Genomic DNA, 22648 nt, shown 5'->3' with positions numbered 1-22648 from the left:
GGATTTCTGCGCATGACTAGAGTATGGTTTGTCCCGCATCCGTTTACAAAATACAGTATTGATAAGAGTGAAATTATAATCGCAAAATACCCGAGAGCAATTATGAAAAAAAAATGACATTGAACTTGATCACTATTTTCATTTAAGAATGTTAAAAATGTATTCAATTCTGGATTCTTCCCTAACCACATGAACTATAATTGGGGGGGGGGTGTAAGACATGACTTTGAAACACCCGATTGTTGTCAAGATGTTTGTCTAATGAGTGAATGAACCTCTTACAGCATCAAGCCGGGCACAGTGGACTTCAGACCCATGTAACAATATTAAATGACTATAAACAAATTCACATAATGTGTTTATCAACCTAAAATAACCGGATTTCAAACATGATGTCTTAATTGGCACTTCTTTTTTTCTTTCGTTTCATTGAGAAAGGCCATAGAATACCACTGTTGGTAAAACCACACATAATAAAAGCACTTAAAGTGTTAAATTATTTTTAATTTTATCTTCGAACACTGATTTCTCCCTGTTCTTTTAGTTAAACAAGCTTTTGGGAAGGGATGTAACCCTGTAAAAATTGATATATTTTTCCGATAAAAACGGCAGATTTTTAGTGTAGAAATTTTGCCAAAAATATCCCTCCTCAAAATGAAATAAGGTTGAAAACTCTAATAACGGTCAAAACTTTCCTTTTGTATGATTTCCCGTAGTTTGGCTGACCCTGAACATGAGCTTTCAGCTTAATCTTGAAAGCATTAACAGATTTACGTGCAATATGCACCAGGGTGACGGCGGTGTATTTCAATATGGGCGGGGAGGACAAGATGGGATAAAGATTGGAGTTGACGTCATTTTTTCTATACCAACACCATCGTTTATACTCTTCTTTCTCACTCACCCCCCCCCCCCACTTTCCTGTATTCACATTCCTCTTCCCCTTTAAAAAAAATATTCTTGAAATACTTGAAAACACATGGGGCGGCAGCTGAGACGGTCATCCCTTGACCTCTCCTTGGCGCCGCCCGTGAAATGTTGAAAATAATGTACTGCTATTGTCATAATGTTGACTTTGAAAATAGTGTCTGACTGCTTGGTTGCGATATACATCAGATATCGATTCTGAAATCAATACAAGTCCACATTTTCAAGTCTTTGGCACAATCGTTTGTATATACATAATTCATATCTGATAAATATTCAATATAAAATTTACAGCTCGCTCTCCGTCCAAACCAAGGAGTCCTTATTTCCTGAAGGTCGGAAAGAGATATATTAAGATCCGGACAGGTGTCGATCCGGATAGTTGTCCTCGAATACAAAACCATGATGGTCGGTTTCACCAAACTCCTTTAACAGTTCCATATCCAAGATACATCATGCTGAATATAGTTCGAGTCTGCAAATGGAGGGTTTCACAAAGCTCGGTGATCAGTCATAGCAAACTAATTACGTGCCCGATGCATGATTCTTCCGGTTGGTTACTGAGTATATGTCGGGACCGGGTCGGTTTCACCAAATTCCGGTAACGGATCCGTCCATGGTGCTCAATAGTTAATGGAGTGTTTCATGGAGATTTGTGATCAATCGTAGCAAACTAATTCTTTGTGATGCTTTTTCCGGTTGGTTGTACTGAGTCTATGTTGTAGATCAACCATTGCTTTGGCGGCTCCGGTTTTCTGCCTGTGTCCGAATCGCTGATTTGACGTGTTAGGAACCGACTCGGAGAACAGGGTCAGGTTTTCTGGCGGTTCCGGTTTTACCTTAGGATTACCCTAAATCAATGGAAAAAAAAGAAAGAAGAAGATAAATGAATAGTTAGCAGGAGGGTATAATCGGACATTACAATAAATTCTTACATAACCATAAGGTAAGATATATGCTTCCAAATCAATTGCCTTATAGAAACTCAAAAGTGAATATCACATTGTTAAGCTGATCTATTGTTGAGCTGATCTAATTTTAGACAACTTATACCTGTACGGGCAGACGAACAAAACATATCAATATTGTAAACGTTGAGGGTGAGAAATGTCTTTTTTGCAGCTATTTAAAACAAGTCTGACCTCAGTAAAATTGAACAAAGTTTATACATGTATGTATGTTAGATATCTAACATCGCTTGGCTCCGAGGCCTCTAATTGAATTCATCAAAAATACTTCAAAGGTAAAAGTCAAAAGACCTGGAAAGATATTATGTTCTCTTTATTATGAAATTAAATCTAAAAATATTCAATTTAACATGGCTGTCTTACCTTTTGATCGAAATCCCTGAGAAATCCCCAGCCCTCATCCCTGTAAAAGAAGAGTAGAACACAAAATGAAACCGTTATATTGGCAAACTAGATACTTGATGTGGTAATCCTTTTGACATCTGCAACTTGACCGAAGGACTAAATATTGATCGTGGAACTGACCGATATAACGGACTTAGGATCCAACTTGGCTCGTAAGTGTTGCAGAAAGTGTCTAAAAGTCAAGCGCTATAGTACCGAATGCACACTTACATTTACCAACAATGGCCTGTTGAATATTTTGACTATTAAATAAAAGTTTATTGGAAACATTGCGAAAGAATTTCCATTAATTAAAACGCACATAAGTATATTAACGACACTGACACCAAATAGGAACCTTTCACAATAATCATGATTTTTTTTATCATTGGCCTAACACAAACTTTTTTTCAGAGGAATTGTGCTGTAAATATACAGGATTGATGGTCGAAGGGCAAAATAGACTCATAAAAGTGAAAATGTTCAAAAACATGTTAAAACAATATCATGCATGATCTATATAGGCCTGCTTTCAATTACTGGGAAACATTCATAATAGTATCGCATATATTATAAGTGGTTGTTTCAATACCAGTATACAGTATTATAATTGGGGAACATCGGTACCATAGATGAAGGCTTTATGTGACCTTCAAATGACGACAATCCCCTTTAACATCAAATCGGGATTCATTTTGAAATACCTTAGAATTTGAATTAAGTAATATATTACCCAATATATAATTGATATTATAGTATTAATTGGCTGAAATTGGTTCAGGTGACGCATTTGTATTTTTGTTATGTTAATGAAATTGACTATTATTTTATATGATTTTTAACAAAAAGATGAACTACGACATCACATAAAATTAAATTTGGATCTCTTTTCAGGATTTTCATTATGACAAAATATTTATTTAAAAAAGGGGGTTATACCACTCACCAGCGTATCTGGCCCTTCTTCTCCCTGCCGACCGTCTCCCTCCACGTCTTATCCTCGATCACACTATTGCACTCTCTGTAATCAGCTCTTGTATGTCTCCCGCTTACTCCAGCAGCTCCACCTGCTCCCGGGGCTCCTCCCGCTCCCGCCCTTGGCTGCTGGTTGCCTGTCCGCTGGGGTGGTTGCTTGGGCTCCGGTGCGCACTTGTTGTGGTAGGCACTGGAAATACGGGTAGAAGCGGGAAGACGGTAACCGGCCGAAGTGGCACGGTCGTGCATGATATGAGATGACATGGTAATAAATCAAAATTTCCAGACTAACCAAGTGTGATTCAGCCAGTCAAACTATGAAGTATAACAAGAAATAAACATATCTTAGATATTTTTCTGGCACATGCAGAAGCAGAGTTCGATTGGTCCAATAACGTGCAGCAGAGTTGGAGCAAAGTATATTGAGAAACAACGTCCTTGAAATGTTATCTCATGTAATGGTAGTACATACGCAAATTTTATCAAACAATATCAGAACATTGTCCTGTGTTTCCAATGTTTATTAAACGACATCATCCGGTTCCTTCGCAATTTCGGCAACTATTCCAGTAAATGCATAGTTTAAAAAAAAAAACGATATCGCGAAACTTGCGTCGGAATTATATCGCGAATATACTACCTCGGACGTCCGACGAGAAGCTAGGGAAACTAATAGCGAAATGACAGCGCTGTTCTGTGACAAATATTTAGAACACAATAAATATAATTGAAGAGCTTGGATGTATTGATTCTATTGAATGTTTAGAGAGTGCAGAGCCCGTTCGAGACCTCCATAACGGGTTGACGAGTTTTTTTTTTGTTCGGCACCGGCGCGGCGTGTCGCCCGACGGACTCGTCTCTAAGCAACCGTAAACACAAGACGATCGGGGGACTTTTCTTCCTTTCTTTGATTGCTGGTGTGTGCGTGCAAGCGAGCTTCTGAACTGGTTTTCGAGTAGGCGCCTGAGTGAATATTATATCACAAGAACATAGAATATAAAATGGACAAGGGTATTGAAAGGGGTATTTCCATTGTTGTATTAGGTGCCACAACATTGTTTCGTATTTCGGTGTTAATACCATCTCGTAGCTAACAGGACAGAAATTAAAATATGGACATGGAGTTTATATACACTAAAATGATAAGTAATATAATCTGAGATCATTTTGTTTAATGTGAAATCGGAAGATGATAAATATAGTTTCAAGAAATGAAAATCGTGGCTATACCAGTTTAGGCCAATTCGTTGGAGAGCGCATTTTAGCGGATACTTTTAGAGATATATATTATGTTCATAATAATTATTGCATGATTTTTTTTATAGAATATTTCATTAAGGACTTCTATATATAACAGGATGATATATCTGACCAATCATTATCATACTTCTTAATTTTGAAACACTTTTCAACAAAAAAAATCGCCTAATGACGATAGTTACTAGTATTACAAAATTATGATTGGTAATCTTAAAATCATTAAGGAAAACATGTTACAACGCATGTCACTTAGATTCTGATTCTGTCTCTCAACATTCTTTATTATAAATTAATCTGTCTATCCGATTTTGTATTTATTGTAAAGTAGTACAGTTCTATCTTATTTTATTTATTTTGGGAATTATTTTTTGGGATGCTATAAAAATTGTGCTAACCGCATCAAAATCTCTGTTATGATCTTCATCATTTTTAACTTGTATATCGCGATATAGTATATCTAAGCCTGATAAGGTAGTCAGCACTAGCGTACCTATGGGGACAGGGGGGCAGACTGCCCCCCCCCCCCCGACGAATCACAACTGATCCCTGACGAGCCACCATAGTCCCCCTCCTTTGAAGGTGAAGACTTTTTTAGTCAATTTTTATTCTGGTACGAAATTGAGGACCTTTTTTGCTTGTCAATTTTTTCGGGTACGAAATCCTATATTTGAGGTTGAAGACCCTTTTTTTGCTAGTCAAATTTTTGGGCGGACGATTCCCCCCCTGTGGAAAATCCTAGATACGGTACTGGTAGTCAATGTTGCATCACATGCATGGGCAAGCTTCTAAAATCAAATAACTAGGGCCTATATACTGCACATTGGTTCATTAATCGACTATTTATTGATTTCAATTAGCACTTACATGCCCAATTGAGCCACTCATAGGGATGAATATTGAGATGGGTTTAAAGGGGAAGTTCACCCTGAAGAAAACTTTGTTGTAAAAATAGCAGAAAAAATAGTAAAAATTATTGGTGAAGGTTTGAGGAAAATCCGTTAAAGAATAAGAAAGTTATTGGAGTTCAAAGTTTTGGATTTGTGACGTCATAAACGAGCAGCTGCTTCATGTGTTATGTAATATAAAATGCATGAATTTCAATTTTTTTATGGTTCCTGATGACTTAATTATGTTTTCTATTCATGATCGGGTGTGAAATGATTTGTCTATTGATATACAATAGGTACAGTGAAAACCATTTTTAATTTTCTGAGAAAATGACATTTCATTGATTTTTTACCATTCGCTATGTAGGAATGCTGCTCGCATATGACGTCACAAATCAAATAATTGAAATTCTAATAACTTTTTAATTATTTGATGAATTTTTCTCAAACCTTCGTCAATATTTTTTATTATTTTTTCTGCTATTTTTACAATAAACTTTTTGTCAGGGTGAACTTCCCCTTTAAATCGATAACAGGACAGGGTTGATTCTTCGTATCAAATACAAAGCCTTAAAAATGTGCAATGTATTTGTCTTGAAATATCGTGCATTAAGAGTATACCGTTTGGAATCTGATCAGTCTTACAAAATAACAGTATTCCTAGCTTGTCAATCATCGAGAGATAACTGAAAATTAGAGATGGGTAAACAAAATCGCATTCAATCCACTCTTGAACAAATTATTCTTTTGTTCAAATTGGAGGCTAAAGAAAACCATTGAATTTCGTTGATTTTTGTTTCATGATTACATTTGATCTTCTTCGCATCATATATTTTCTCGTACCATATAACAAGCAAGAAAATAGTGGTTTTTTACATGAATAATAAACTTTTAGGCTAGGCATATATGTTTTAAAACCAACTAATAAGTACCTTCAAAATATACAAGCCACTAAAATTTGGATTAATCAAAATTGCATGTAAAGCAACATATGAATTTAAAGCCAACACTTTTATAATATGTTTATATTTTAGCCAAATGGGGTGGCTACAAAATTATGAGAGCGTTTACTACGTGTGAGTGTGTGCACCATTCTAAACTTGGTTCCAGACTCCAAGCTTCATAATCAATTCTTTCTTCTTTTTTTTAATAACCTCTGTTCACATCATAATCATCTCAACACTCGAGAGAAGGGTCAGATCTCGATACAATATTTCATCTTTTTTTCACTCCTTTGAGTATTTTCTTAATCGATGAATTTCACTCCCACAAGAAATCCCAATCGATTTTGTGCTGCTTATCACCTGTTCCCACCAGTGCAATAGGGAGGGAGACTTCCGTTCTCAACAGCTACGTTCTGAACTATTAATAATTGATATCAATAGCTTATTATACTTTCGATTTTGATAGCAGCAGGTCGTCTGCGCACAGCACTTAATGCAATCAATTTTCCGTCATGGCGCCACGAAAAGTGAGAACGGCTGCTCCTTAATGATGAAAGTAATAGCAACGATTTTTTTTTGGAGGGTCGCGGATATCAAGCATTGCCTATTCTGTCTTTATAAGAGTATAAAAATTGCTGAGTTTACTTTCTTTTACATAATAAACTTGGAAAGAATAAAATATTTTGTGGACAAATTTTAATTTGCATCTATATTAGATCGGTTTGATACGTTAACAGTGTAGAAAAAATTCTTCGATTTGAAATTGGACGGGTAATAAAAGTGCCTAATATAGGATGTAGGACGTCACTGCAATTTATCAACATAAGTTATCTTTAAGGGCAAATTTAAATTTTCATTTATATTGTATCGGCTGTAAATATCAAAAGAGTAACAACATTTTTAGTTTGAAATGTGGACTTGATGTGATATGTAAATTTTGTTAAATATAATATAGGATGCATGAAGTCACATCAATTCAAAATATGATGAAAGATTGCGCTCAAAAGCGACATCTCCTTTGAATAAAATAGATCGAAACGAAGATTGACAATCGCTGTTCTCTAGCTCCCTATTTAAAAAGCACGTTAGTACTTTTTACATGTATATTTACATTAACCAAAATACGCAAAGTGACAATTCTAAGCAAATTGAATCGATTTAATCGAAAGTTTATTGTTGTTTTAATTTGGTCACATATGATTAATGGATGTCATTTTACAACCATATTGGGCTGAAAGAAAATAGCTATGTCTTATTTCATTGCATCGGAAAATCAATAAGTATCTACTTAATCAAATACTTAAAACAACGACAATTATCTTGCAAACACGAATCACTGAGGCCTGTCTATGAATGTTTTGGCAAAAGTTACATAATGTGAATTAGTGATGTTCAAACATTCATGGGCGGAAATCGCAAGGGAGAAAGGGGGACGCGTCCCCTACCAAAACTAGTAGGGGACACAATATCAAAATGTCCCTCTACTATATGGCCTTTTATGATGGAGAAAGATTCATAATTCACAATCGAAATAATACATGTATTTTGGACTATACGACCTTACATTTTTGGTGAAAACCCTTTTTTTTTTTGCTTGTCAATTTTTGTTTTGGTTAATATGACATTACATTTTGGGTGATAACTTTTTCTTCTTCTTCTTCTTTTTTTTTGCTTGCTTGTCAAAGTTTCAGCCCCTTTGGGGACAGATTTCCGCCCATGCAAACATTCGGTCCTTATATAAGAAGTGATGCAGTGGAAGCGCACAGTGGGGTGGGGCGAAGGGGCGAACCATGGAGGTGTAATGGAGGTATACCTCCATGGGCGAACCAATGGCGTTATAGCATTCAATGGTTAATTACGAATTTATCTTCTAAATATATTTTCAAACTCTGTCACAAGATTAGCCTTCTGTATAAAGAATTTCACCATTTTTTTTTTTACTAGCTTTGCTCACTCGAGACTTGTTTAATAAATATATCCTATATATCCCTCATTTTGGGGGGCTTATTACCCGGCCCACTTATACAGAGGGACATGACCGTGTTGCGCCTTTGTCACCAACATTTTATAACTAGGCCTAACTTCAACAAACTTGTGAATTTAACATTACAATACCTCACATTTAAGTGATCATATTGGATATCAACAAGTCAAAGAGAACCATTTTTAACCCAATATCGTTTGAAATTATAGTTATAATGAGCCAACTTGATTAGGACGATCAATGGAGGATTAAGCCAATTGACCATTTTCGTTGAAACGGAATTATATCTAAAATATATCAACTATAAAAAGTGAAAGAATGAAGCTAAAATGACGAGTTACATTTGTCGAGTCTTATCTAAGTCTTGTATTTAGATCGTTTTAAATTTTAGTTGCCAACTTGAAAGTTTACTGGAGACATTATACCTACCCTGTTTCTATACTCTGCATCCCCTGGTCTCTACTCCCCATGGTTTATGATAAGATATCAAACTGTCAAAAGAACTTTAAAAATGCAGACCTATTCTTTCCGAAAGATTGAGCTAAATTATTTAACAATTTTATTAAGTAGCTATCCTTTGCAAAAACGGATCTTGTTCAAGGAACAAAGCATACTCCAGGGCTCAAGATAGTTTCGGTCTTTCAGAAAGATCAAGTTGAATCGTCAGATATTACATCGGTCTTTATGTTTCTGTCTATCCTCTCCTTAAAACGATTCAATTGGCGGATATTTTAAGGAGAAACATTCGACGCACTTCATCAGGGTCCAAAAATAATTTCAGTTCTTTCCGAAAGATCAAGCTTAATTATCAGAAATGACGTGTGTCCTTGGGTGTTGTGTTTATTCTCTCCGTAAACGTCCTTAGAGACTGATCTTGCAGAGAAACATTCGGCGTCTTTGGCCAGACTACATTAGGGTCCAAAATAATTTCAGTCTTTCCAAATGATCATGCCAAATTATCAGAAATAACATTAGTCTTTATATATCCTTTCCTTCCAATAGACGGAACTTGTATATACGAGAAACATTGGGCACCTTTGGTCACACTACACCAGGGTCCAATGTCATTTCAGTCAGTCTCTGGAACTATGGCGACTCTTTTCCGCCGGTAAGATTGAATTTTCTCCTTTGAGAAGTATTATCCAGATAAAAGAAGAAACTTTCCCGAAATATTATCCCTATTATACACGACTCAAAAAGTGTTTACTAAAGTAATGACGTCTGATGCTGGGAAATATTATTGATTTGGATTGACGGGTCCTCCTTCCCGATTGGTGGTGCATGTTCAAGATAAGTTGACAGTATCGATGTTTCATCAAACCCTAAAAGATCGACAAGGCATCATGGTGGAAAATTATGACTCAATTAATACTGTTCGAGTTGTCGATACATATCCCAATATTCCAAAAAGCACAATAAAAAAAGCAACTCTCTAGACAGCGACATGAAAGAACTAAAATGCCAAATACATAAATATTCGCTCAGAAAGGTGCATGGCCTCTCTCTGTTTCCCTGACCAAAGTTGCAAAACAGTGTCGCTGGTCAAAAGACAATGCAAACTAAAACCATGAAATAGATCCAAAGGCCTAGATAAATGTTTGACAACCATGGGATATATACATCTACAAATGTCCGGCATTGTTATCTCTTGTTCGCCAACAAATTCTCCATGTCAATCGACGTAACTTAGCTCCCGCTTAAAAGTCATTTGGTAAACATTTGAGTTTAATGAAGTCTTCTGTACAATGAATTGATTGGGGTATGGGGGAGGGGTGCTACCTCAGTGCGGATGCCACATCTAGAAATACGTCACAACAGTCGAGATATAAAACATAATCCGTGAGGTTGAGATGTTGCATCATCATTATTTGAATAAGAAATCGAATCATCATTCTGTCTTCAGTACTTAAAGTTTCATAATTGTAGAAGAATTGGGGTAAAAGTAGATCGATATCTAGAAGAGGCATGACTGCTTATCATGCTTATTATCATGTGGTAGAAGTATCTTCTCCCTAATAGTTTTAATGAAAATATTAGGGTCCTCTTTTTGTCTTTTTTGTTGCATGTGGATTGGGAGGGAGTCGATAAGTTCGAATGCAAGGTACGACATGAATGCAAATCTGAATGTTTGAAAACTCATTAAAATTACAATTTAATTCCCCCATCTTGAAAATGTCTTGAAGTAGAACCCAATCACTATATAGCGTGGTGAGCAAACGATTTGGGGAGAACAAAACATATAGGGCACACCTTTCTGGGGGGAAAAATGCAAGCGAGCAAAATAATTTACCCTCATTTTAAAATGATCTACTTTTGTGATGGATTCTGACATGATCGATATTTAGAAATCATTTTACCCTTTTTTTCATGTCCTTTACTTTCACTTCCTCCTACACTGTTAAAAAACTCCTGATTTTACAAAAAAAGAAGATTTTGCAGAAAGCAATAACAGAATCATTCTGTAAATTCATAAAACAGGAATAATTCTGCAATTTAACACATCAGGCCTGTTTAAAAGGGGGAAAAGGATGTTTTATTAAAGAAAATTTGTAAGATTCCATACACCGAATACCAATTTTCTGTAAGATTATATACGCAATCTGATAAGATTACAGGTGTTCTCGAGACTCTGCTACAGGAACTTCTTTTATTTTAAGGATAAACAGTGTACTTTGACAGTGAAAACCGATTTTTCTGTTTTGAAGGGGCAGTGTCTGTGCCCCTGTGATAATAAGAAGTGGTCAAATTGTATCAAATAAACCATTCGGATTTTCAGGGAAGTACTAAGATGATTTTACCGTTGTTGGGGTGGGGTATGCACAGGACGGGAAAATAACTGACACTATTTACCAAGGATCTTTCCCGCTGCATGGGGCAAACGGTATCTTAAGACTTTAAGTAAATTTGAAAATCATTTGCCCACTTGTCATATATGGTTTCAGTTGCACCTGAAGTCGGTGTTGTTATCAAAACGGATTAAAGATGGCAAAATCACCACCTTCCTATACTATCTTAGATTATTTTATTGCCATTATTGGACTTGGTTCGTGGCAACAACAAGAACTATACCGTCTTCAAGTGACAGAGGTGTAGGAAAACCTTTCTTACTTTATTTTCTTAATTCATCTTAGTTCCTTAGATTTAGATGGATTACGATCAGGGACCAATCCAAAGTTGGATTGAAGTTTAAATCTTATATAGATTTAGAATTACATCCTATTCGTTTAATTTTTTCGATCCAATTTTGGATTGGTCACTGACCACAATCTATTAGATTGACTTTCAATTTACGGAATTTAGAGAGCTAAAATCGCTCGTTCCTGATTGACTGAAAGAAACCATTATGTCAATATTCATACGGGACTAATACTATCTTAATCAGGTTATAATAATAATAATAAAATAATTATAATAATCAATCTATTCAGAGTCTTAACATCAATCGGGAGAACAGGCAATTAATTTAAAAAAATAAAGATAATGAAAAGCAGGGAAAAGCGGATAGCGAAAACTAATTGAGAAACAAATAAAAAGAACAAAAGGAACGAATAAAACGCTCGCTTGCTTCGCTCCCTAAATCAGTGATTTTCCATTTTCTTCATTTATAAATTACAAACATAAAACAGTTTTTCTACTTATCATGCTTGTAACTCGTTTTTTATATTTGGTAGACTTACGAAATCGAACGCCAAGTTTTAACTCGAAACAGATATAAAAAAAAATATTCCTCCGCTTTATGTCTTCCCTATGTAAGCTGGAAATATTATTGATGGCTTGGCAGCAGCATATCATATTTGGACACAGGGGTGTACGAAGGAAGGGAAGCGGTGACCCCCTTTTTTTGGGGGGGTTTATTGGTTCTAGCGAAATAAAATAGAAAAAGAGAAAAGAAATGAGGAAAAAAAAATTAAAGGGAATCAAAAGGAAAATCTGGTTCTACAACCACACACTACCCTGTTATTCAATTGGGTAAAAATAATGGCGACGTCTTTATAGGTCGGCCTGATTCCTATTCACAGAAAGTTGATGCCGCCCCTGTTTGTGTAGCAGGTGCTTATATGATTTTAAAGGTCAAGTCCACCTCAGAAAACTGTTCATTTTAATCAATAGAGAAAAATCAGACAAGCACAATGCTGAAAATTTCATTAAAATCGGATGTAAAATAAGAAAGTTATGACCTTTTTAAAGTTTCACTTATTTTCAACAAAATAGTTACACGAACGAGCCAGTTACATCCAAATGAGAGAGTCGATGATGTCACTCACTCACTATTTCTTTTGTTTTTTATTGTTTGAATTATACAATATTTCAATTTTTACGAATTTGACGATTAGGACCTCCTTGCCTGAAGCACAAAATGTTAAAATAATGGAATTCCACGTGTTCAGGGAGGAATGAAACTTCATTTCACATGACAATGACGAGAAAATAAAAATATTTCATATTTCATATAATAAAATACAAAAGAAATAGTGAGTGATGTCATCAACTCTCTAATTTGGATGTAACTGGCTCGTTCATATAACTATTTTGTTGAAAATAAGCGAAACTTTAAAATGCCATAACTTTCTTATTTTACATCCGATTTTGATGAAATTTTCAGTGTTATGCTTGTTGAATTTTTCTCTTTTTATTCAAATCATGTTTTTGTTGGGGTGGACTTGTCCCTTAAACAAAACCAGTCGGGTGACGACATAGGCCATAATATCATTAATCATATACAGTGGTGGTCTTACTTGTAAATGTAAGATTTTCAGCTCGCAAGGAAAGTAAATAGAGTTATATTCGACAAACACTTAAAATCACCCAGATATGGTATAGGCCTATGGTGTATTTTGATAGAATAACAACACTACTGCAACCATGGCACTGGACTGTATTGGTATATTCTAATCGCTCGGTAAGGTATGTGAAATAGTTTTTCATGCCAAGTACGGTAACTTGGACTGTCTAGCACCAGGGTATTATAATCAAAGTGGACTTTATTTCTACTCGAAAAATGGGGGTATTATGATAATAGTTTCACGACCCAGCAATACTTCCAATAGCTTCCTTTCCATTTCTTTATTACTAAAAAACGGGCAACCGTCCTTTGCCGCCATTGTGGCCCCGCCCTTTAAAAGAGACACCACTTTTCCCATCGAACAGGATGGCTACATCTGTTCTCCTGAGTTTTTACACTCCATGCAGTCAAACCTGTATGTCTTAGCAGCCACTTGTCTAATAGGCCTACAGTGAAAACCTGACTTTAGTGGCCATCAAAATTGTTTCTCATTATTTTGAAAAAAATATGTGTTATTTTAGAACCTGTCAATACATATTACGGCCCCCGTCTCCAGTGGCCGCTTTTGGTTTGACTGTACTTGCATCAGTAGCTTTCAAGAGACCAAACTAAGATGTGGGTTTTATACATCAATAGAATGCAAACTTTGTCCACTTTTACTTTCTATCCAAAGTGATTTTTCATCAGAGTTGTTAAATGTGGCGGAAAAGCGGGGTGTTTTGATTTCGAGTACACGTGCTCGTATTTTCAGTTATTCTCAGAATTTTCACGTAATTATCAAACATTTTCCAATGATAGATTAATAGTATCAAGTAGAAACCAAGGTAAGAAATAATAATGCAATATACTTACGTTTTCCCCAATGTTGGGTTGACCGCTTCCAGATTGACCTCTGAACTTTTTACTTTCTTGCTATACATCTTGCATGCAATGGAAGTCTTCAAAATAATAAATGAAAATGTCATTAAATGGTTAGAGCTTCATGAGCTCAGAATTATGACTGTGCGTCGTGTATTGATATCTTTGTCTACAATATGCAGCTGATCCATATTTTGTTGGCTGATTATCATCGAAAGTACGAAGTAGATGTTGCTACCACGAGAGAAATAGATCATCTAGCTCTAATAATTGTTTTTCAGAAGTTGCAAACACATTGCTGTCAGAAATGATCTTGTACTCCAAAGTGTTAGGAATGCATGTACTTTTCCAGAGTCAGCAGTCAGTGGGTCTAGCTCTTTATTCTTTAGATGCACAATGATATTTTCAAATTAACATGGAAGCTTCGATGGTTCCGATTCTGAATGATGTAGTTTCCATGTCAACGTTCGATGTTATCGCTGCCTCCGCCTCTCTACTCTCATGTGCTGCTGATTCCATCATCTCGTCTCTTCATGTTTACATGACAAGGATTCACCTGGCACGGGCCAAACTGACAAATAAGCTCCATTAATTAGTGAAAACAGTCCCTCTCATTGTAATCATGCATGATCAAACTTCAGATCAGCACAGTTTCTGATGAATGCGATGTTTCGATCACTTCACATCATGCAGAATATGTAGGTTGTAACTTGTAATTACTGCTAGCGGTATATCAACAATCAAAATGATTTGCACTCCACATTACCAGTCATTATTATTAGCAAATGTTTAAGTTATATGCCACTGATATTCCCGATTAAAACTCTCTCCGGATCCAATAGGCATATGCTTAGAGTAAATTGTTACGAGAGGGCTAAATTAGAAAGATGAAACCGTCGGCGAATTCGATTGTGATGCTAATCCTTCGAATTGTTCCTGATCCCTGATATGAAGGTCGCATGCCATTATTGAAATGAGATTTGAAATCCATGGATATACCACGCTTATATGACACGCTTGGGTGATATCATTTGCTGTTGTCCTCCCGATATGCTTGCACGGTGGTGGAAATGAATTATCATTATCATCTACGCGTGAAGCGTGTCATCACTAAGCAAGTTCGATATTATATGGTATACCCCGTCCCTGCAAAGTTTTACGACAATGCCATATCAAGAAAGTTCCGTTGATGATAATTTCTGTGTATTCCGAGCTGCAAAGCTTTGATCCAACAATTAAGAAGCTCCAACTATATGGTCCTTCGACTCGATCCTTCTTATTTTGTTGTATATCTGTGACTTTTTTTCCACAGGGCTGTAGAGAGTTGACGGAAAACTTGTTATTGTACCCCCGTCTACATCGATCGATCGATTGGTTATAATTCGTGAAAGTGTTTAAAAGGAACATGCTTTTGTTTGGCGGTGAATTTTCATGATTGAAATGTCATTGTCAGAGAGGGTGACAACAGCAAGGAATCCAGTCCCTTTTGTCGAGGATGAGCTGTTCAAGGTTCAAGAGGTTTCGAAGCCAATGAAATGCTGGAGTGAAGTATGGGGTATCCAAGCAAGATGGAGAGCCCTTTCGTTGATGAGGACTCTGTTTGTGAGCTCGATGACATCTTTGGAGGAGAAAGAAGGATATAAAAGTGAAAGAGGAGGGGGAAGAATGGGTGGGTGAGTGTGTGTGTGTGTAATGATAGAGAAATAGAGAGAGAGATACAGATGAAGATAGATAGAGAAAGGAAAGAGATGGATAAAAAGTGTATGGATAAAGACTTTTGTTTATTTGTACTATATTTTCTGTAATCATGGACGTTATTTCTTGAAAGCAAAGTGTCCCAATTTATTCTTATTCTTTCTTACGAGCACTATTCTAAAAGAGCTTTAGTCAATTATGAATGAACATAAATAAAACCTAATGCGGATAAAGAGATTGTCCATGGAAGAAAGGATATACCTAGAACTACTGTAAAAAGTAATGTTTAATGGATTTCGACAATTTTTCATTCGGCCTACCGGTAATCAATATACACTTTTAAAGAAGTATAATATTACTTCCATTTCATCCGGTAATGCCCAATTATCAGAAGAGCAATATTTCAATTATCATTAAAACTTCCACATTTACACATGATTAAACATTGTCTGAAAAAAAATCAACATTAACATGATTTAAGAGGAATGACGATGACAAAGAAGAAGAGGAGAGAGATGGAAACGGAACGACCAGGAAAGGGCAAAAACAACTAACACACATTACCTTCATGACAACAATTCACTAACTTCATCTCAATAAGGCAGAAGAAAGCACTTTTTTCCTACGAAGAATCGTGTACATATACACTATACTTTACGAAATATACAGTACTTTGCAGGTCGTGGAATTCGAAACGATTTCTATGCATGTATTTGATAGATAAACGGTTGTCATGGTTTTCGGTATACAATTATGATGTACACCCCGTGTCCTTTCGACGAAAGGTCAAATGACAAGCTCGAGGCGAAGTCTTCTGGAGTTTGGGATGTCGCTCTCTCAAGAGGGACCAAGTTCATTCGATACGGTCTCTTTTTCGCCCCACATGAGACGATCGGAGAAATCCATTCAGTATGTCAGTAGTCTGCTTAAATCTTTTCTTAATATCATTCAAGCATGAATGAAATATATATTGCCTACCTATCATTACCAGACCCCGGGGGGCCACTTCCATTCACGAGTGGATACCATGCGCGACCACGGGGTCTCGAAAAGCACCCTAAGCACGTAATTTCCATATTCTGAAAATGCACCCCTTAACAAGTATTGGCGTGTGAAACCCTACCCTTAACAAGTATTGGAAACAAAACGATACTCTTGGCGAACAAGTATTCCCTGAAATGAACCCCTAAACAAGTACAGGAATTTTTTATTGTTACGGGTCCTTCGGTCGTCGGCTTTACCCCACCTTCTACACCTCGCGCAAATAGGACTCTAAACACGTAGTGTTGGGGCAAAAAGGACATCCTTTATTAAACATTTTAATTTTGTTTTATCATCCCCGCAAATTCGACCCTAAACACGTAATTTTCCTAGCGAAATAGATACCCTTTTTTCATTATTTTTGTGTTTTTGACACCCTTATCACGTTACGTACGTAACGTGCCCTATCGTGAAAAGGACATCCTTTTTACGTGTTTTTTGGGGTCGCGCATGGTATCCACTCGTCAATGTAAGTGCCCCCCCCCCCCCGGTACCAGACCCATACACCAAATAAAAACGAAACAACAGTGAACAACAATAAGGTCACTTTTGTCTTATTTTCGTAATGCAAAGCGTATTATGTTTCAGTATGATCAGTAGCGTAATGCCCCCCATAAAACAGGGGGGGTATATATGGCGAATGAAACATAAGCTCTACAAAGATACGAGCGACCCAGCGAGGTAGATTTTTAAAAATTGACCTTTTTAAAACAAAATATATTTTTTGAAAGAAAAAAAATTTGACCGGATATAAAAAAACAGTACGGTAAGTAATAAAAAAAATCATTCAAAGATGCGTTCAATAAGAGGCCTCTTCCGTGATGATCACGGCAAAATGCATTAGAACTACCATTTCTGCGCTGAAACCCGGGGCTGAAATCTTAGATTGATTTTTTTTCATTTATTTTATTTCCACATTTCAAAACAAAAACAAAATATATACAAGTATAATTTTTTCAATATTACATAATAGGCAAATATTTTTTCAAACATAATGAATAATGTACATAAATCATTATAAAATATCAACTGTACTGTGAAAATTATATTTTTTATACATACATTTTTTTCTTTAATTACTGAACATATATATATAGAAATGTGGGAGACCTCCATCTTAAGCTTGGAGCTTGAAAGTGATGGAGGCCTCGAAAGGAAAGGGGATGGAAAACCAGACTGTATAAAAGAGACTTGTCTTTTATCGCACAAAATAATAGGAATATATCAAAAGTTTAAGAACATATTACGCAGAAAATACTGTACCAAGTGAATCAAAATTCAATTTTTGACCCCCATTTCAATGTTATTTTTTAATGACACTAAAGGGCACTCTGAAAATACTTCACCGATTGGATTTATGATTCAAATTTTGACCCACAATTCAATGTCATTTCTTATGTGTATTATTTTAAAAAGATTCTCTATAAGATAGACAGCATGTATGATCAACCGTTTTGTTATTTAAGGGCGATTGTCCGAGTCGTTTTTCAGATAAATAGTGACAGGGAGGGGGTGTGGAGTTGAATAATGACATATGTTACCATGGCAACGACCGTCTTCGCCGATCATGCACAAAGTTCCTTTACCTATTGCTTTTTCTTTCAAGTTCTTCTTTTTTCCCAGGTACTACTTTCCTGCTTTCTATCACATCCCTCTCTTCTCACTCAATCTCCCTCTTCCCCCTCTCTCTCCCTCTCCCTTTTTCTAGCTCTCTCTCTCTCTCTCTCTCTAGCTTACTCTTTTCCCCCCTTTACTCTCCTCTTGATTGCACTGCTTGATTCACTTTTACGTTATCCACTCTCATTTTTCCGACACCACTCTATCTTTGCACAAGTATAAACCAGGTGTCGATAAGTGCATCTGCAATTGCTTCCATCAATCAGTAGGGGCTTCTCCATTTGTACTTCCACTATTGAAGTAATATAAAATTGAGCTTGATAATACACAAAGCATCCACAAGCACACTGCCTGTCCACTATTGTGGCGAAAGAAATGATTTGATAGAAATCAACGCCATTGTCACAAACTGGTAATATATTTAGGGTCCCGTTTCCTTCAGACTTGTTGTTATACATTTCTATGACAAATTTTCTCTCACCCAATCAGATCAAGGGATTTCAGTAGCTTTTAACAGTCATTGCAAATTTGTTATTATACAAGTTCAATGAATGGACCCCAGGTGTCAACAGTGGAGCTAGTTTGGGCATATTCTGAGCCTAGCACTACTCACTCCACCGACTTATATATCGTGAATATAAAACAGGCTATTGTGACGTGCTTTCGTATCAGTCCAATATTTGATGTACAAATCAAAAAGCCCCTGAGTGATGAAAGCAAATAGAGATGCACTTACCAACACATGATTTATACTTTTTTAAAAGGATGGTGTTGGAAAATGAGACAGTGGATAACAGTAAGTCCCTAATACTCTTACTACTGCTGCCACATTTACTACATTAATACATCAAACCAATCAAAATAATTTGCCACAGAACCATTACCCATCAGGCGATGTAAAAAAAACACTCTTCCTATTTGCCCACAGACCCTAAGATGATGACGTGCAAATATTTGCAAAACTTCTTGGATTGTATACTACCCATGAAGCTTGCAAAGAAAGAGTATTATTTGCCTCATAGAAAAAACTGCTGTTGACCAGTGTACATAGAGGAACATGCCAGTCACTTTACGCCAATGCTAAAAGTTAGGGTGTTAGTTCAACACCCATGGTTGTCATTACAACACCTTGGTGTACTTGTACACTCCTTGGTGTTATGTTAACACTCATGGGTATAATTTTAACACCTCAAGGTGTGGTGTTCTAGCAATAACAACTAGTGTCCGTTTCAACACCAAATTTTAGCACTGAATGACTGTGGTGAAAAGAAAAAGTACTAGAGAGAAAAAATATTAAAAAGCAATGCAAACAGTGTAACTAAGTTTTGTTAGGTATTTCTATTTTCTGAAATATATCATCTCATACATCCGATACACTTTTTCTTTTACCATTGCATTTAATTTCACTAAGCACAATTCCAATACAGTATACAAAGAAAACCTATGGAAGAATGAATAATAAATAATATAATCTGCTATCATTTACAAAAGAACCACATAAAAGATATATTACATCAAATAAAATGAATAAGATTCTTTGAAGTTCATACAATGGATTTTAAAATATGATAGAAAAATCTGCTATAATTTACAAAAGAATTGCAATACAAAATATCTTACAGTAAATAAAATATGATATTTTCTTAAAATTTCATAGAACAGATAAAAAAATAGAAAAATAACATTTGAATATTGATGATAATTAAAGCACACTTAGTTGATGAAATCACTAAGTCAATTATCATGGCATGCATATAGTTCAACTTTAAAAATAACCCCTTTCTTAAAAAAGAAAGATCTTAGATAAAATACCTTCACCTCAATGAAATATGCGTTATTTACAAAGTAGTGATGTGTAATACTATTTGAATGTATACCCTTTCTCAAAACCCATATCATCACTGACCATTTCATGAATAAAATATTTGAACTCTGAATTGAGCAAAGGAATTTGATCATAAATCACAAACATACATCATCTATCATACAAATTTGAATATTCTACAAACAAGAATGAGATTCATTTCATAGGCACAGCTCGGTTAAAATTATATTGCAATGATTAACATGAGAAACTTAGACAAATCAAGTATAATAAATCAATTATAGGGCAATGCTATATAACGATCAACCTTTTGCACGTCCGACCCCCTTTTTCAAAAATCTTTCTTCACTTCATCAACTGACCAAGTCATGGTCCTTTGATAACATTACAGACTGTCAAAAGAACAAGAAATCAGAGACGGAAAATCTCATGAAGGTCCCACATATAGGGGGTCGGACGTACATATTTTATGGAATTGCCCTATAGTTAAGTCACTAAAAAAATAAAGATAGTTTAAAAATCCTTGCCTTGATTAGAAATGGTTTAAATTCTAAATTTATGGTAACAATAATGTGTTGCTGTATAGGAAATACAATTTATAAAAAATGTTTAAATTTCTTAAATAAAAAAAAGTTTTTAAAGACATTTGCATTTTCATCCTGGCACGGCTGGCAGTGGATCACATTATTAAGTAGATTAATTAATTCCTTCATTATGGCTTTACATATCAGCTCATATATCATATTTCAACTTTGGAACAGGTGATCAAACTAATTCTGTTTGTGACTTTGTTATGCTGTCTTTCATACAGCTGTTAATAGGGTGGCCATGAATGGTGTCCCTTCATGTGGATTCCCAATAGCTTAAGTTTGTATTTGGGACCCGTCTTACAAAGAATTACCATTGACCTGCTCAACCCCAACTACATGGCAATTCATCATCATCTCAATTTTTCCAACAAGAAATTTGCATATTTAAAAACAAAGAGGAGCACACTAAAAGTCATCATGGTGATGAATGTATGAATGTATAAATTTACATCATACCTAGAAAACAATTTGAACAAACATGCATTATACATGTAGATGTGGACCCAGGCAAGGTGATGGTTACCCGGTAGGATTTATTCCTTGAACATTTTTATAGCGCATGAATGGCAAATCAGCTACAGCCAGGGTATGAAACCAAGTATGAAGCACAGTAGAGTACATATATGCATAAAGTATAAAGCACAGTTATAACCTACTATCATTATGGACCTATTACCATGATTTATCATAATCAATGAAATTCTCATTGTTATCATGCATGTGAGCACAGAATTCAATATTTCTTAAATAAAAACTTTGATAAGGACAGGAAATTTACTCCCATTAAAGTCAAACAGGATAAATTTAGGGTATCACAATAACACAGGGAGGGGTCACCAGTCGTGCATGCATTTGTGCATAACTTACAAACAGCTTTATGAAGATGTGAGGCTAAGAGATCTATATGCATGATATTTTCAATTGATTCTAACTTACTGTACAGAGTTGCCATTGATTTACAGTTATTACAAACAATGTATTTCATGTCACAGGGAACTGGTAATCTCCTTGCCACATCACTCTTGAACCTTACTGAAGTCTAATGTTTTCATGCAGACTTCCAAAACAAACTATTTTTTAATCAGGAGTCTACCTACATCAAACTGCAAGGAATCATTTGCATAAATGGCAGTGTTATGAAAAAATACTGTATCCATCTTAGTGCATAAAAACATTAAATAAACTGGGTTCCCCCAAAAAAACTTATCAAACTTCACAAGGGCACTGCACACAAGAAACGATTAGTGAAGCTAGCATGTGTAAAAATATTGTTCATTTCAACACAGTGGAATTTGTGAAGTGCCCTTGTAAAGTTTGATAAGTTTCTTTTGGAAACCCGTTTATATTTTATATTCTTGATCATTTATTTCAAAAATTGGCGAGTAACAATCATTTGCTGGCCTTTTCACTAATGAAGATAAAAAGCACTCAGAAATAGTTTATGACAATTCAAACTAGAGATGCTTGGCGGGTTGCGCAGCCGAGCACATGTATCCCGCAAACCCACCATCATCTGTCATTGCAATATATAGAGCTCACACAAAAATTCGACAAAAAATACAATCATCATGGCGACAATGACCCTACATGTAGCATGCAGGTCCCCCAAGCCCATCTACCATCCAAGTGTGGTTGAAAAGTGACTTATGGTTGCACTGAAAGAGAGTCTTGCATGTTAACTTCAACATTGACCTGAAAATGACCTTTGACCTTACCATGTGACCTCCGACTGCAGCATAACATGCAGGTTCCCCAAGTCCATCTATCATCCAAGTTTGGTTGAAAAGTAACTTACGGTTGCTGAGTAAGGTGTCGTAAGAAAAGCTTGCATGTAAACTTTAATGTTGACATGAAAATGACCTTTGACCTTGCCATGTGACCTCCACCCACACCAAAATCGATAGGCTTCT

General features: G+C 35.8%; 1 protein-coding gene across 3 annotated transcripts; it reads right to left on the bottom strand.

Moving 5' to 3' along the window:
- Positions 1 to 204: 204 nt before the first annotated feature.
- LOC121420298 (uncharacterized protein C2orf50-like) lies at positions 205 to 14105 on the bottom strand. 3 transcript variants are annotated; one of them, XM_041614875.1, is made up of 4 exons: positions 13965 to 14105; positions 3226 to 3444; positions 2259 to 2298; positions 205 to 1778 (listed from the first exon to the last, which is right to left on the bottom strand). In XM_041614875.1, the coding sequence occupies exons 1-4, from the start codon at positions 14075 to 14077 to the stop codon at positions 1587 to 1589; spliced, it is 564 nt and encodes a 187-aa protein (XP_041470809.1). In that variant the 5' UTR covers positions 14078 to 14105; the 3' UTR covers positions 205 to 1586. The 3 variants fall into 3 exon arrangements, with proteins under 3 accessions (XP_041470809.1, XP_041470826.1, XP_041470817.1); XM_041614892.1 differs by lacking the exon at positions 13965 to 14105 and adding an exon at positions 8759 to 8809; XM_041614883.1 differs by lacking the exon at positions 13965 to 14105 and having other exon boundaries at positions 3226 to 3528.
- Between the last annotated feature and the right edge of the window lie 8543 nt (positions 14106 to 22648).

This window comes from Lytechinus variegatus, chromosome 1 (genome assembly GCF_018143015.1).
Source record: "Lytechinus variegatus isolate NC3 chromosome 1, Lvar_3.0, whole genome shotgun sequence".
NCBI classification, from domain to species: domain Eukaryota; kingdom Metazoa; phylum Echinodermata; class Echinoidea; order Temnopleuroida; family Toxopneustidae; genus Lytechinus; species Lytechinus variegatus.
The sequence above is the reverse complement of the archived record's forward strand: the minus strand, read 5'-3'. Positions and strand labels throughout refer to the sequence as shown.

Coding starts and splice junctions, on each gene's coding strand:
- LOC121420298 (XM_041614875.1), bottom strand. CDS start 14,077: ATGACATTTTCATTTATTATTTTGAAGACTTCCATTGCATGCAAGATG. Junction 3,445..13,964: donor AACCCAACATTGGGGAAAAC/GTAAGTATATTG, acceptor CCGTATTTCCAG/TGCCTACCACAACAAGTGCG. Junction 1,779..2,258: donor TCAGGGATTTCGATCAAAAG/GTAAGACAGCCA, acceptor CCATTGATTTAG/GGTAATCCTAAGGTAAAACC.